Genomic DNA, 16,760 nt, shown 5'->3' on the forward strand with positions numbered 1-16,760 from the left:
ACATGATCTAGTGCATTTTGTTAGTGTCGTCTCAACCTTCCAAGTTCTAGTTATTTGCTTCAACATGTGGTCATGTTTTGCCAACATTATCAGAATGTAATGCATCTTTAGCATAGCGGCTAGCCTAACGTACTACTTCAGTTGTGTCCAGATAAACAGAGAGCGAATGAACCTGCTAGCTGTCCAGCTGAGTGACTCATTCCTTATTAACCCCCTAACACACAGTAAGGCCTATTGTCTCAGTTCCTAAACATTAACAATGCCTCGCTCTCAGAGGCCCGTTCCAACGCTTTCTTTGCCTCTTTCCCTCTCTTTCTCTTCTCTCTTTCTGTCTCTCTCCCTCTGTCGTCTCCCTCTCTGAATCTCTCCCTCTCGCTCCCCTCCTCTAAGACAGTAACATGGCTGTAGCCTTGTGTCACACATCACACTAATAGAGAGCTCGAGGGCCTCCCGAGTGGGACCACGGGCTAAAGGCACTGCATCGGCGTTACTACAGATCCAGGTTCGATCCCGGGCTGTGTCGCAGCCGGCCCCGACTGGAAGACCCATGAGGTCGACGCACAATTGGCCCAGCTTCGTCCGGGTTAGGGGATGGTTTGGCCGGCCGATATGTCCTTGTCCCATCGCGCTTTAGCAACTCCTTTGATGGGCCCGGAACCTGCACGCTGACCCGGTCACCAGTTGGACAGTGTTTCCTCTAACACATTGGTGCGAATGGCTTCCGGGTTAAGTGAGCAGTGTGTCAAGAAGCAGTGCGGCTTGGCAGGGTCATGTTTAGGAGGACGCATGGCTCTCAACCTTCGCCTCTCCCAAGTCTGTACAGGAGTTGCAGAGATGGGACAAGACTAACTACCAATTGGATATCACAAAATTGGGGAGAAAAAGGGAACTTATTTTAACCTCTGTCGTAACACTCACTCCCCACTCCTTCCCTTAAACCCATCTCTACTCCTTCAATAACTCCCTCTGCATCTATTCCTCCACCAACTCTCTCCATCCTTCTAATCCACCTCTCTCCTTATAGCTCTCCATCTCTCCTCCATCACCCCACCTCCTATCCACCCACCCATCCCTCCCCTCTCTTGTACCACTCCAAGCTCTCCGTTCTCCTCCTCTCTGGTTCTCAGACGGCTGAGGACGGGGCTGGCCACCGAAGCCGTCCCATTGGTCAGTCTCTGTCCAATGGCGGATGGTTCGATGTCGTCCATGGTGCTGGCATTGACGATGATGTTGACTCCCTGCGGACAAAAAGCAAAAAACGCCTCTTCAATGGAAGTTTAGCCTTCCCCTTTAAATTGATTGTGTGAGATGGTATCCCACGGGTAACAGGAGAAAGATCCAAGGGGTTCTATTAGTGTCAGACTACAGGGCACAGGCCTCCTCTGGCAACCTTTGATTGGGGGAAACACACACACACACACACACACACACACACACACTTTAGAGCCACGTGGTTGGAAGGATAAAATTGGTTATGTCATGGAGAGTGGGAGAGAGGCTAGAGATGGCCTTAGTGGATGCAAGAGAGAGAGGGAACGAGAGGTCAAGAGGGAAAGAGAGGTCAAGAGGGAAAGAGGGAAAGAGGGGTGAGGGAGAAATGCATATGTGCCCCATGCCAGACTGTTGATTGAAGCTAAAAGACATCAAACAGTGTTTAATATCACGCACATGTACACTGAGTGTGCAAAAGATTAGGAACACCTTCCTAACATTGAGTTGCACCCGTTTTGCCCTGAGAACAGCCTCAACTTGTCAGGTCATGGAGTACAAGGTGTGGAAAGTGTTCCACAAGGATGCTGGCCCATGTTGACTGCAATGCTTCCCACAGTTGTGTCAAGTTGGCTGGATGTCATCTGGATGTCATTTGGGTGGACCATTCTTGATACACAGAGGAAACTGTCGAGTGTGAAAAACCCAGCAGCGTTGCAGTTCTTCACAAACTCAAACCAGTGCGCCGGGCACCTACTACCATACCCCTTTCAAAGGCACTTCAATATTTGGCATGCCCGTTTACCCTCTGAATGGCACACATACACAATGTCTCAATTGTCAATTGTCTACACTCCTTCATCTACACTGATTGAAGTGGATTTAACAGGTGACATCAATAAGGGATCATAGCTTTCACCTGGTCAATCTGTGTCATGGAAAGAGCAGGTGTTCCTAAGGTTTTGTACTCAGTCTCAGTTGTGTTCCCACAAACCAGAGTGATAAAGAAGACACACATCAAAATGGCTGTTGTGTTTGGGAGTGAGAATGATGCTGTGGGGATCCTGTTGTGTGTGCATAAGGATGATATCTGAGACAGGATAAACCATACACACGTCTGCCTGTGTGTGTGTGTATGTAAATGTGTGTATGTGCGAGCCTGTCTGCATGTATGTCCTGCCTGCCTGCCTGTGTGTGTGTGTGTGTACCTGACAAGTGTTTGTGTCTCCCAGCTAACTAAAGCCTTTTCAACCAACTAATCCCACATTAAATCGAAGGCCAGGGCCATCAGTGTGAGCAAGCAGATGGCCACAGAAAAGAGCTGTTAAGGCGAAGGTGACAGACACTTCACATCAATTGACTGAGGCTGGCTAGCCAAGATTCCTCCAGCTCCAAGGCCTTCACAGTCAGGAGAAAGACTGCTCTTTATCTCCATCTCTTTCACATATTTATATATTTTTTTACATCTTTATTTAACTAGGCAAGTCAGTTAATAAGAACAAATTATTATTTACAATGACGGCCTACCGGGGAACAGTGGGTTAACTGCCTTGTTCAGGGGCAGAATGCCAGGTTTTTACCTTGTCAGCACGGGATTCGATCCAGCAACCTTTCAGTTACTGGCCTAACGCTCTAACCACTAGGCTACCTGCCGCCCCAATTATTCAAGAGACACCGCGGATAAAAAGGCAGAAAGAATTGTCATCTATCTGTCTCCTACCTCCGAGCACCTTGTTCACAATAACATTAGAGAGTGCTGTGTTAGTCATCCATACATATACACACACACATAACCTCTACTGATCCTGTGGGCGGACCAGTGGAATCACTCCTATACCCAGAATCACTGAGCTGATTCTCAACAGAAAGCTAAAATGGCCCTAGGCCTCTGCTCTGGCCGAGCTGGTAGATGACAGTCTCTCTCCATATTTTAGATCCAAGTCATTAAAAGAGCATCACTGAAGGACGCTGGAGGAGAATCTGGGCCCATATTCATAATGACGAGGAAAGCTTTTTTACATCATAATTAATAAGATTATGGTCAGGGGGACCTGATCCCAGATCAGCACTCCTACTCTGAGACCGTAACAAAACGGGCGCAGAGAAGCAGATGGCATTCAGACATCAAATAGCTTTTAATTTAGTCATTCAGGGAAGTTTTAATAAACAGCTTCAACAATGTGTCTTAGAGAGAGTCTTCGAGTAGCAGTTGGGTTTACCTCAGTGAGACTGACCTGGAAAAACTCTGCAATGTTAGCCACATGGCTGGCACACTGACACTTCCTTGCATCAGGCACATCCTCACCAACCTGGGAGAGGAGAAAAGGAGAGGACAGAGAGGAAGAGGTAAATGGGGGAAGGGGTGAAAGAGGGAAGACAGGAAAGGCAGGTTAGTGTCTGTTACCCATTTCAAGGATACAATCTTCATCATCAATCAAAGTAGCCACATTGAAAGGATTTGATGGTCTCTATCAAGTGTATAATGTGTTGTGTGTTTAAGGACTTAAGATATAATTGTATTCAACTTTAAATTGGTGTCTTTATGTTCAGTTTTCCAGTAGTAAATGTATGAAGCGTTATTCCTCAAAAGAAAAATTCCTGGTAGGTTGACATTATCATGGCCTTTTGAAAACAACGGTAAATATACACAATGGCCACTGATTACACAAAAAGAACAGTGGAACAGCAATCATCCATAAAAACACATGGCTACTGATTTGGTACAGCTGCTAGAGAATTATCAAATCAAATAATTGGTCAAATAACACCAATTTCAGGGCTATTCACCTAGTTAATGAAACATCTCCGGAGAACTGGTCTAAATACTTTACATCTAAGAGCTTATATGGACAACAAGAAACGGCACATATTTTCAGCTTCCTGTTTGAGAGGGGAGTTGATGGGCGACTGCAATGTCTGAGAATTACAAGGAACCCAAAATGAAGGGTTGAAATAATGAACAAGATACCCTCACTGCAGGGCCATTCGAACTTCTCTCCTGCTTTCTCCCTCCCTTCATCCCAATTTTCTATTGTGACAAATACATTATAACATTAGCTGTATACTTATCCCATGCAGTTTAGTCCAATCTTCATGTATGAGCGCTTCATACTGTATTTGGTATGAGTTAGCTACAATGTCACAATGTAAAGGGTTTTGATTTGAGGAAAGCACTAGCTACTGCAAATTTAAATCCTGATTGTCATTCTGCTGTGTGCTACAGTATATGGGTCATTCCAGAGCAGAGTGGTGAGAGGTGCTGTGATGGAGACCAGTAGCCAGAGGGGATGTCTGGGCCTGCCACAAGGATAGGGACATAGAGGCCATTAGGCTGTCTCAGACTGCCTGAGCTCATATTCCCCTAAGCTTCACTCTGGTAGGAGGGAGGGCTTGGGCCATCAGAGAGAACACATACAGTGTATACCCATAAACAGAGATGTGCATATAGTATCAGTCAAAAGTTTGGACACACCTACTCATTCAATAGTTTATTTTTTACTATTTTCTACATTGTAGAATAATAGTGAAGACATCCAAAAATGAAATAACACATATGGAATCATGTGGTAAACAAAAAAAGTGTTAGACAAATCAAAATATATTTTATATTTGAGATTCTTCAAATTAGCCACCCTTTGCCTTGATGACAGCTTTGCACACTTGGCATTCTCTCAACCAGCTTCACCTGGAATGCTTTTCCAACAGTCTTGAAGTTCCCAATATATGCTGAGCACTTATTGGCTGTTTTTCCTTCACTCTGCAGTCCAACTCATCCCAAACCATCTCGATTGGGTTGAGGTCAGGTGATAGGGGAGGCCAGGTCATCTGATGAAGCCCTCTATCACTCTCTGTCAAATAGCCCTTACACAGCCTGGAGGTGTGTTGGGTCATTGTCCTGTTGAAAAACAAATGATAGTCCCACTAAATTCAAACCAGATGGGAAGCCAAGCTGGTTAAGTACGTCTTGAATTCTTAAAAAAAAGACAGAGGTTGGAGGTTGGTTCACAAAGAAACAGAGGTTGGAGGTTGGTTCACAAAGAAACAGAGGTTGGAGGTTGGTTCACAAAGAAACAGAGGTTGGAGGTTGGTTCACAAAGAAACAGAGGTTGGAGGTTGGTTCACAAAGAAACAGAGGTTGGAGGTTGGTTCACAAAGAAACAGAGGTTGGAGGTTGGTTCACAAAGAAACAGAGGTTGGAACCAAAATGTCTAACTTCGACTCATCGGACGTGTTTCTCGTCCCAAGCAAGTCTCTTCTTATTATTGATGTCCTTTAGTAGTGTTTTTTTTGCAGCAAAGGCCTGATTCACGCAATCTCCTCTGAACAGTTGACGTTGAGATGGGTCAGTTACTTGAACTCTGTGAAGCTGCAATTTCTGCTGGTGGTAATTCTAATGAATTCATCGTATGCAGCAGAGTTAACTCTGGGACTTCCTTTCCTGCTGCGGTCCTCATGAGAGACAGTTTCATCATGGCGCTTGATGGTTTTTGCGACTGCACTTGAATAGATTTTCAAAGTTCTTGGAATGTTCCAAATTGACTGACCTTCATGTCTTAAATTAATGGACTGTTGTTTCTATTTGCTTATTTGAGCTGTTTTTGCCATAATATGGTATTTTACCAAATAGGGCTATCTTCTGTATACCACCCCTACCTTGTCACAACACAACTGATTGGCTCAAACGCATTAAGGAAAGAAATTCCACAAATTAACTTTTAACAATGCACACCTGTTAATTGAAATGCATTCCAGGTGACTACCTCATGAAGCTGGTTGAGAGAATTCCAAGAGTGTGCAAAGCTGTCAAGGAAAAGGGTGGCTACTTTGAAGAATCTCAAATATAAATTATATTTGGATTTGTTTAACACTTTTTTGGTCACTACATGATTCCATATGTGTTATTTCATAGTTTTGATGTCTTCACTATTATTCTACAATGTTGAAAACAGTTAAAATAAAAAAAAATGTGTAGGTGTCCAAAGTTTTGACTGGTACTGTATACACATATTTATAGACATGTACTGACCAAAACTATAATGCTACTCTGTGTATCATATATCCTGATGCCTAGTCACCTACCTGTATACATATCTACCTCTATCACTCCAGTATCCCTGCACATTGTAAACATGGTACTGGAACTGACCGACCCCATATATAGTATGCTTAATTTCTCGTGTTCTTATTTTGATTTATTGACACACACACACACACACACACACACACACACACACACACACACACACACACACACACACACACACACACACACACACACACACACACACACACACACACACACACACACACACACACACACACACACACACACACACACGACTCACCCAGTTGATGAGGACGTAGCGCGGCAGTGAGGCCGTGGGCTCCTTCAGGCTGCAGAAGCCGTACATGACCCTGCCATTGTCGAAGGTCACTGTGATCTCCGGTAGACCTCCAGCTAGAGGGGGGGAGGCAGTGGAAGAGGGGGTAGAGGAGGGAGGAATAGTAGGAAGGGAGGAATAGGAGAAAAAAAATGAAATGGAGGTGCAGGATTTCCACAAAAATCTCACCAATACCACTCTCCAGGCTGACCTGTGTTACCCTCTAACCCAGTCTCTGCCCTCCACATTATGTTCCCCAGTGCCTCAGACTACAGTGTTATACTGCTCCAGGCAGAGGCAGCTCTCTGCCCTATATGATCCTCACTGTTACCATCCAATGGAATCATTTAATAGCTTGATAGTGATAGTTCTGGCAGATGCATGTCCTCCATGACTTACACTGAGGAGAGCTGCAGTTTGGAAGTATGGCAGGCTTAAGTCCACTGAGAATAGACAATCTCCAGTCAACTGTAGCAATGCACTGTTGAAATATTAAAATCTCATCTATGGTGAAGGTATTGCGATGGCGAGGCAGCTGACTTTGTCTTTCACAGGGTCATGATGTGTGGCATTTGTCACACTCACACCTGACTACTCTTATGCAAGTAAACAGAGCTGCCACCAACAGCATCACACACTCAAACCTACCCCAAAGCCTATCTGTCAAATCAGAGTGAGGCCTCACTGGTCCAGCCCGCCCACTCCACCTACTGTACACCAATAGGATGACTGATGGTCTGCCTCTCCTCAAACATGGCAATAAATCAACTCTGTGTGTGTGCACACGTTGTTAGAAGCCTCCATAACAGTAGATCTAAGAAGACAAGGCCAGCCTATCAGCATCTCTCCCAAACATAATAAACAGAGCAGTGAGAGCTCAGCACCGGGTACTGTTCTGTGTATCTGAGATATGGAACACTTTCATTAACAGTCATAATAACTAACTAATGAAATAATGATTATGGCATTCCTAATGGAATAGTTATCATCTTAACACCAAAAACAATGGCTGTCACTTTCAATGGAGGCCACAAAGCTACTGCCACATTTCCCCTCCAGGCTCTTTCCCCAACCCAATAGGAAACTTTACACCCGTACTCGGGTTGATAAAGGCAGATTTGGGTACTGATAATTGCCTAAATTGTTTTATTTAACTAGGCTAGTCAGTTGAGAACAAATTATGTTGTCAGCTCGGGGATTCGATCTTGCAACCTTCTGGTTACTAGTCCAACGCTCTAACCATTAGGCTACCTGCCACCCCATGATGTCAGATCTCAGGCTGTGTGCTTTACAGCACCGTATGGGTTGTGAATCACAGGTGTTCTGAACTTAAGCACCGCACACGACAGTAAGTTGCCCCATCCCTCCCCCTAATTGGGCAACTTTTGCCATATTTGTGTTGTCCGAGTGAGGGAAATGCTGTAAATTAAGGGGACTCGATGTATTTTGAAAGATGAGGATTATAATAAATACCGCTTTAATGTCACACAAGCAAGCCAGACAATAGCGATTCCAAATGTGCACTTCACATTTCGATGTCATAAAACTCCTATCATATACAGTATCAAGGTTTATGATCACTATGTTTGATGTACAGTTACAAGATGACATGGCATCATACCCTGGGTTGTTTTGAACAGAAGGAGCCTGTTTGTCTATTGTGAAGAAATTTCACCATGGAACACGCAGCTGAATGCAACCATGAGTCCTTTCTATGAGCACCAAAATGACGATCTGTTTCTCTGAATTGGGAAAGCCTAACACTGAGATTGTATTTTATAACTTAGCTAGACATTTTGGCAAGAGAACAAGCTGCTGGTAGTGATGTGCAGTTCGCAAACAATTTGTTATTTTTGAACAACTTTTTTTCCAAGAGTCATTATTTTTCTGAGTGACTTGTACATGTGACCTGCTGTGACTCGTTCCTTTGACCACAATGAATTCTACCACAGGATTAATATGCGCTCCTCTGGCTCTATGGGTATCTGCTAGCAGTAATTGCGCAACGCTAGTTAGCATTTACTCACAAAACCACCTCTAACTTCCTTCATACTGGACACAGACATAAAAATGGTATCCACGAGTGCATCTGACTCTGGGAAAGTAGATAAATAGCCACATTGACAAAATCCCGAAGTATCCCTTTAAAAACATGCTGTATGTAAAATAGTGTGTGCTATACATTGGAAAATAAATCAATGTGACTGGATGACAATATAATGATGTTTCAAACATTAGGGCTGGTTTCCTAAAGAACTTAAATCTGCTTCATGTTCTGTTTCCATTCCACGATACTAACAAGTATCGCGTTTCTAGTATCATCCCAGCCCTACTAAACATACAGGTCAATTCCCACCAATGTAAAACGTTAATCAAATAAACAATGAAACATCACATTTAAGAGTGTAGAAGGATGGATGGACGAATATATGGTAGATTTAGCTTACCTCCTGATGATGCCAGTGTCAAATCATTGCTATTGTCCTCATATGTGTACAAGGCCCTGCAGGAGGGAAACAGAGAGGAAGACCGTCAGACATAGAAACCATCAAAACATCCCAGCCATATACTCTTTTTGACCAGCGCTTGCTCCAGTATGTTTATATTTCACATTCATACTGCCGTAACTCATAAGAAAGGATGTACAGAGAGATGAACAAAGAGATTTAAAAAAAGGAGAGATGCCAGACACTATCACAGGGAGACTCTTGGTCTGCCTGGCTGGGCATTAAGAATATGACAAACGCCACCTTTAAAAGGGAGGCAACATCTCGAACCCTGCCCGGACGAGAGGGTGCTGCTCTCTACAGCCAATGAACTAAACTAGTTCTTCACCCGCTTTGAAGCAAGGGGCGGCCCCGCTCCCCCATCCTGTCTGGAGGAGGACGTCATGGCAACCAAGAGCGCACTTGTCATCAATGAGGAAGTCGTACATCCACTGTTCAAAAGCACTGGAGCATGAAAGAGCTTGGGAACTGATAACACAAGTGGTTGTGTCCTGAAACACTGGAGCCAGTTCCCAGGGTGCCACCTGATCAAATATGCTGACGACACTGATTTGGTCAGTCTCCTCAAAGGGGATGAGACGAGCAAGGACCGGCTCTAAATTATGACTAAATCTAAAACTCGAAAAATAACACAAAAAACAAAAGGACGTGGTGATTGACTTTCGAAGGAAGTCTACCATGCACACACCATCACTGATAAAAGGTGAGCCCATTGAAATAGTGGAGAAGTACAAATACCTTAGGCTAGTAATTCACAACAAGCTGTCCTGGGATCAGTGTACTGATGATCATTTTAAGGAAGGCCAACAGAGACCATTTCCTACTGCACTTTTTTAAAGTTGACCGAAGCATCATGGTTCACTTTTATAAATCACTTTTTTAATGTTGACCGAAGCATCATGGTACACTTTTATAAATCACTTTTTTAATGTTGACCTAACCATCATGGTTCTCTTTTATAAATCACTTTTTTAATGTTGACCTAACCATCATGGTTCTCTTTTATAAATCACTTTTTTAATGTTGACCTAACCATCATGGTTCTCTTTTATAAATCACTTTTTTAATGTTGACCTAACCATCATGGTTCTCTTTTATAAATCATTAATTGAGAGCATTTTGTCCTACTGCTTGACCTGCTAGTTATCAAGGTCGCACAGAAAAATAGGTTGGGCAAGATAGTCAGGACTTAGGTCAGGAAAAATCATGGGCAGCAACAAGAACGGTCATCTCTCTACCTAGGCAGAGCCCTCCAGAAGGCGAATAAAATAGTGGTAGACTCTTCCCACCCATTCCACCCCAAATTCCAGCTCCTTCCCTCAGGCCACAGGTACAGACTACCTAGAGAGAGAAAAAAATAGAGCCACGTACTCATTTATTCCAAATGCAATTCTGCAACTTAACAAAATGTTGGAGTAATTGCACTTCAGAACTTGCAATGCAGCCTGTTTTGACATTGTTATTATGAAATTGCACTTACCCAACCTACTTGCTTGTAAACATTCTTTGCTATTTTTTGTGATTTAAAAAAAATATATATATATATTTTATTGCATCTGAGGACATGAAAGTTTTCTGAATCCTAATCTGTAACTACATGAGCCAAGGGAAGAACAGGGCTAGGGCACGAGGTGGAACTCTTCACACCTGGTCGCAGGTGCTGTTAGCTCCGAGAAGTGGAGAGGAGAGAGACCGGCATCCGCGTTTTACTATGTTACGTAGGAGGTTAAAGCCTGGAGTGATTAACTAGATTTAGAAAGAGAATCAATTCACACTGCTGCTTTTATGGCAGTAGATAGACATACACTCCAGCTAAACTGCCGGGATTATTGTTCCCATTCCCTGAGAGGAGATAGAGCCATTGAATTAATTCTCTGAATAGAGCCATGAGGTGAGACTAATACCACAAACTCTGCACAGACTCCTCAGATACTGGCTGTGTCTTCACTGTCTAATACTTTGATTTGTGGGTAATCTCTCTACTACAGGAACGTTGAGGGAAACAACAAATTCTCCCTCAACGTGGGCAAGACAATGGAGCTGATCGCGGACTACAGGAAACGGAGGGTCCGAACACACCCCCCATTCACATCGACGTGGCTGTAGTGGAGCGGCTCGAGAGCTTCAAGTTCCTCACCGTCCACATCACTAAGGACCCATCATGGTCCAAACACACCAACACAGTCGTGAAGAGAGCACGACAACTCCTCCACCCCCTCAGGAGGCTGAAAATATTTGGCATTGGTCCCCAGATCCTCAAAATGTTCTACAGCTGCACCACTGAGCATCTTGACCGGCTGCATCACCGCCTGGTATGGTAACTGCTTGAGATCCGACCGCAAGGTGCTACAGAGGGTAGTGCGTATGGCCCAGTACATCACTGGGGCCGAACTCCCTGCCATCCAGGACCTCTATACAAGGCGGTATTAGAGGAAGGCCCTAAAAATTGTCAGACTCCAGCCACCCAAGTCATAGACTGTTCTCTGTACTACCGCACAGCAAGCAGTACCAAGACTGAGACCAAAAGGCTCCTGAATAGCTTCTACCCCCAAGCCATGAGAACGCTGAACAGTTCATCAAAATGGCTAACCAAACTATTTACATTGAGCCCTATTCTTATTATTATTGTGTTGATGTTTTTTTGCACTGACTATGCACACTCACTGGACTCTACCCACACTAACACACGCTCACAACACATTCGAAGTTGATGCTACACACACACGCACTTTCACACGGTGCTGCTAGTTTATTATATACATCCCGATTGCCTAGTCACTTTTAACCCTACCTACATGTGAACTCAGCAAAAAAAAGGAATGTCCTCAATGGGATTGAGATCAGGGCTCTTTGCTGGCCATGGCAGAACACTGACATTCCTGTCTTGTAGAAAATCACGCACACAACGAGCAGAATGGCTGGTGGCATTGTCATGCTGGAGGGTCATATCAGAATGAGCCTGCAGGAAGGGTACCACATGAGGGAGGAGGATGTCTTCCCTGAAAAGCAGAGCGTTGAGATTGCCTGCAATGACAACAAGCTCAGTCCGATGATGCTGTGACACATCGCCCCCAGACCATGACGGACCCTCCACCTTCAAATTGATCCCGCTCCAGAGTACAGGCCTCGGTGTAATGCTCATTCCTTCGACGATAAACGCGAATCCAACCATCATCCCTGGTGAGACAAAACCGCGACTCGTCAGTGAAGAGCACTTTTTGCCAGTCCTGTCTGGTCCAGCGATGGTGGGTTTGTGCCCATAGGCAACGTTGTTGCTGGTGATGTCTGGTAAGGACTTGCCATACAACAGGCCTACAAACCCTCAGTCCAGCCTCTCTCAGCCTATTGCTGACAGTCTGAGTACTGATGGAGGGATTGTGCCTTCCTGGTGTAACTCAGGCAGTTGTTGTTGCCATCCTGTATCTGTCCCGCAGGTGTGATGTTCAGATGTACCAATCCTGTGCAGGTATTGTTACACGTGGTCTGCCACTGCGAGGACGATCAGCTGTCTGTCCCGTCTCCCTGTAGCGCTGTCTTAGGCGTCTCACAGTACGGGCATTGCAATTTATTGCTCTGGCCACATCTGCAGTCCTCATTCCTCCTTGCAGCATGCCTAAAGCACATTCACACAGATGAGCAGGGACCCTGGGCATCTTTCTTTTGGTGTTTTTCAGAGTCTGTAGAAAGGTCTCTTTAGTGCCCTAAGTTTTCATAACTGTGACCTTAATTGCCTACCGTCTGTAAGCTGTTAGTGTCGTAACGACCGTTCCACAGGTGCATGTTCATTAATTGTTTATGGTTCATTGAACAAGCATGGGGAATGGTGTTTAAACCCTGTACAATGAAGATCTGTGGAGTTATTTGGATTTTTATGAATTATCTTTGAAAGACGGGGTCCTGAAAAAGGGACGTTTATTTTTTTGCTGAGTTTACATATTACCTCAACTAACCTTTACCCGTGCACTGACAAGGTACCGGTACTCCTTGTACACTACATGATAAAAGGTATGTGGAACATCTCATTCCAAAATCATGGGCATTAAAATAGAGTTGGTCCCCATTTGCAGCTATAACAGCCTCCACTCTTCTGGGAAGGCTTTCCACTAGATGTTGGAACATTGCTGCAGGGATTTGCTTCCAATCAGCCACAAAATTAGTGAGGTTGGGTACTGATGTTGGGCAATTAGGCTTGGCTCGCTGTAGGTGTTCTAATTCATTCCTAAGGTGTTCGATAGGGTTGAGGTCAGGGCTCTGTGCAAGCCAATCAAGTTCATCTACACCGATCTCAACAAACCATTTCTGTATGGACCTTGCTTTGTGCACAGGGGCATTGTCATGCTGAAACAGGAAAGGGCCTTCCCCAAACTGTTGCCACATAGTTGGAAGTACAGAATCGTCTAGAATTGTATTCTGTAGAATTAAGATTTCCCTTCACTGGAACTAAGGGGACTAGCCCAAACCATGAAAAACAGCCCCAGACCATTATTTCTCCTCCACCAAACTTTACAGTTGGCACTTTACATTTGGGCAGGTAGCGTTCTCCTGGCATCCGCCAAACCCAGATTAGTCCGTCGGACTGCCAGATGGTGAAACATGATTAATCATTCCAGAGAACGAGTTTCCACTTCTCCAGAGTCCAATGGCAGCGAGCTTTACACCACTCCAGCTGACTTTTGGCATCGCGCATGGTGATCTTAGGCTTGTGTGTGGCTGCTCGGCCATCAAAACCCTTTTCATGGAGCTCCCGACAAACAGTTTTTGTGCTTCCAGAGGAATTTTGGAACTCGGTAGTGAGTGTTGCAACCAAGGACAGACTATTCTTACGAGCTACAGCACTCTGCGGTCCCATTCTGTGAGCTTGTTCTGTTAAGCGGCTGAGTCGTTGTTGATCCTAGACGTTTCCAGTTCCCAATAACAGGACTTACAGTTGACGAAAAGACATGTTGGAGAGGTGGAATCCTATGACAGTGACACATTGAATGTCAATGAGTTCGTCAGTACGGGCCATTCTACCGCCAATGCTTTTCTATGAAGATTGCATGACTGTGTGCTCGATTGTATACACCTGTCAGCAACGGGTGTGGCAGAAATAGCCGAATCCATTCATTTGAAGGGGTGTCCACATACTTTTGTATATATAATCTATATTGCATTACTATTTCCTACCTTTTTTGCTAATCTTTTTCTTACTTTTTAAATCTGCATTGTTGGGAATGGGCTCGTAAGTAAGAATTTCATGGTAAAGTCTACACGCAGCGCATGTGACCAATAAAATGAGATTTGATTTACTAATTGTGGCTGGCAGCCACCTCACTCCATCACCCAAGAGAGAGGATGGCTGTCACAGAGAAAGGCTGTGTGGAGCTCGCCAACACATGCCAAGAGAGAGCCTCGAGAGAGAGAGAAATAGAGAGCGAGCGAGAGAGAGAGAAATAGAGAGCGAGCGAGAGAGAGAGAGAGAAATAGAGAGCGAGCGAGCGAGCGAGAGAGAGAGAGAGAGAGAGATTAAAGAGGAGCGAAGGAAGAGAAAGGGAACAAGAGAAGAGCAGAGAGCGAGAGAGAACCCTGCAGAGAGGACAGCCATAGTCTGAGACAGGACCACTGAGGGCTACCAGACCTAAATGGTTGGAGACGGAGGGAGGGAGAGGGATGAAGACAGAGGGGGATGGAAGTAGAGACAGAGAGGGATGAAGACAGAGGGGGATGGAAGTAGAGACAGAGAGGGATGAAGACAGAGGGGGATGGAAGTAGAGACAGAGAGGGATGAAGACAGAGGGGGATGGAAGTAGAGACAGAGAGGGATGAAGACAGAGGGGGATGGAAGTAGAGACAGAGAAGGATGAAGACAGAGGGGGATGGAAGTAGAGAGAGAGGGATGAAGAGAGAGGGGGATGGAAGTAGAGACAGAGGGATGAAGACAGAGGGGGATGGAAGTAGAGACAGAGAGGGATGAAGACAGAGGGGGATGGAAGTAGAGACAGAGAGGGATGGAGCAAGTCCTTCAGCCTCATGGCTGGCTAAACAGACCGTACAGGACAGTACAGGAGAGGAAGGTCGACCAGATTAATCTGGAAATGTAGGATGTCTGTCTGTTGCTGCCTTGCTGGCATACAGTAATCCCACTCACCTTCCTTTACCCCTTGCTAAGTGTGTGTGTGTCATTACTAAAATAATGGTATGAAATGGTCCGACTATTATGCAGACGGAAGAGAGACAGTATTCCCAGTCATTAATTAAACTTGTTTATAATCCTCTTACTGTCACACACACACAACCAAAAATGATCCATTATGGAAATTATAAACACACATACTATTGATCCTGATAAAGCACTCCTTAATATTACTGTACAATAGCAATCATCAGAATCACTTCAGTGCCATAAATCAGATCATTCTTAATAAGTCATTAAGTAAATGAGATGGAATCTGTATCTCCTGAAAGCCATTACAGTAAAATGCAAGGAGGGATATTGAAGTCACATTCTTGGTTATAATAATCCTATTCCAGTGTCAGTCATGGCCATGTAAGGACTTGGGACAGTATTCCTTGTAGATTGGAGTCCTGTTCCTGGTTCAAGATCAAGACTAGAATTACCTGCATTGGAGATGATGAATTGCCATGAATAGTGTGGTAAATCCTTGTAAATATAGTCTCAAGAAGATGCATTTGTTTATTATAACCTGCACAGTCACATACATCTTCCAACATACACAGTGCACAAAACATTAAGAACACATTCCTAACATGAAGGTTTATAGTGTTAAGCAGTCAGCCTGGTGTTAAGCAGTCAGCCTGGTGTTAAGCAGTCAGCCTGGTGTTAAGCAGTCAGCCTGGTGTTAAGCAGTCAGCCTGGTGTTAAGCAGTCAGCCTGGTGTTAAGCAGTCAGCCTGGTGTTAAGCAGTCAGCCTGGTGTTACTTTTGACTGAACGCTGAACTCCACTTTCCCTTTGTTTTTTCCCTGCTGAATCATGATTAAAAATCCATTTAAATCTCCTCCCCCTGCACTTTTCCCTTACATTATTAAAGCCTGTTTTAGGATCACTTATAACATGCTGGATTCCTGAGGTATGTGCTAAATGTCCATGCAAGATGTCGAAGTCTCTGGTGTCTCTCTCCCCCTCTCTACTTGGTCTATTCATGGTGACACCTTCATCCATGCATGTCAATGAGTTGAAATCCCAAACAACCTCATTCCAATCCCTCCAAGCCAGCCTTTACTAAGCCTTGCTCACAATGCAGGCCTTAATGCTCAAATCAGTTTTCTCTTTCTTTCTTTCTTTCCGTTTTGGACTACTGACTGCCCAAACATCAAGTTACAAGTGACCTAATCGGATGTGTGTTGAGACAGCAGTCATTTGCTAGTTGTCATAGAAATGATGGGTGTGCATGCAGCGGTGTAAGCTGATTGGTGGTGGTGCTCGTGCTTCCTATCACTCAGACGTGATGAAGCAAGCTAAGGTGGCTACCTACCTGGGTGGCAGGTAGCCTAGTGGTTAGGAGCGTTGGGCCAGTAACCAAAAGGTCGCTGGTTTAAATCCCAGAGAAAAATCAGTTGATGCGCCCTTGAGCAAGGCATGTTTCCAAGTTGCTTAGAATGTTCAAAATAATGGTGTAAGAGCACTTTAAGCCTAAAAGATGTTCCAAAACTAGCCCTTTTTGG

At 44.5% G+C, this 16,760-nt stretch overlaps 1 protein-coding gene across 5 annotated transcripts in view; it reads right to left on the minus strand.

Annotated features, from left to right (window-relative positions):
• Positions 1-16,760, minus strand: part of LOC139423137 (drebrin 1) — a 97,545-nt gene that overhangs the window by 16,623 nt on the left and 64,162 nt on the right. For 3 of the 5 annotated variants that reach the window (XM_071174825.1, XM_071174824.1, XM_071174827.1), the window contains exons 2-5: positions 9,038-9,093; positions 6,555-6,667; positions 3,429-3,518; positions 1,089-1,238 (exon numbers count right to left, since the gene is read on the minus strand). In XM_071174825.1, coding sequence (XP_071030926.1) covers positions 1,089-1,238; positions 3,429-3,518; positions 6,555-6,667; positions 9,038-9,093 — 409 coding nt within the window. The remainder of the gene's footprint in view (positions 1-1,088; positions 1,239-3,428; positions 3,519-6,554; positions 6,668-9,037; positions 9,094-16,760) is intronic. The other 2 variants (XM_071174826.1, XM_071174823.1) reach the window with 1 other exon arrangement.

Source organism: Oncorhynchus clarkii, chromosome 12 (genome assembly GCF_045791955.1).
Source record: "Oncorhynchus clarkii lewisi isolate Uvic-CL-2024 chromosome 12, UVic_Ocla_1.0, whole genome shotgun sequence".
NCBI lineage: Eukaryota > Metazoa > Chordata > Actinopteri > Salmoniformes > Salmonidae > Oncorhynchus > Oncorhynchus clarkii.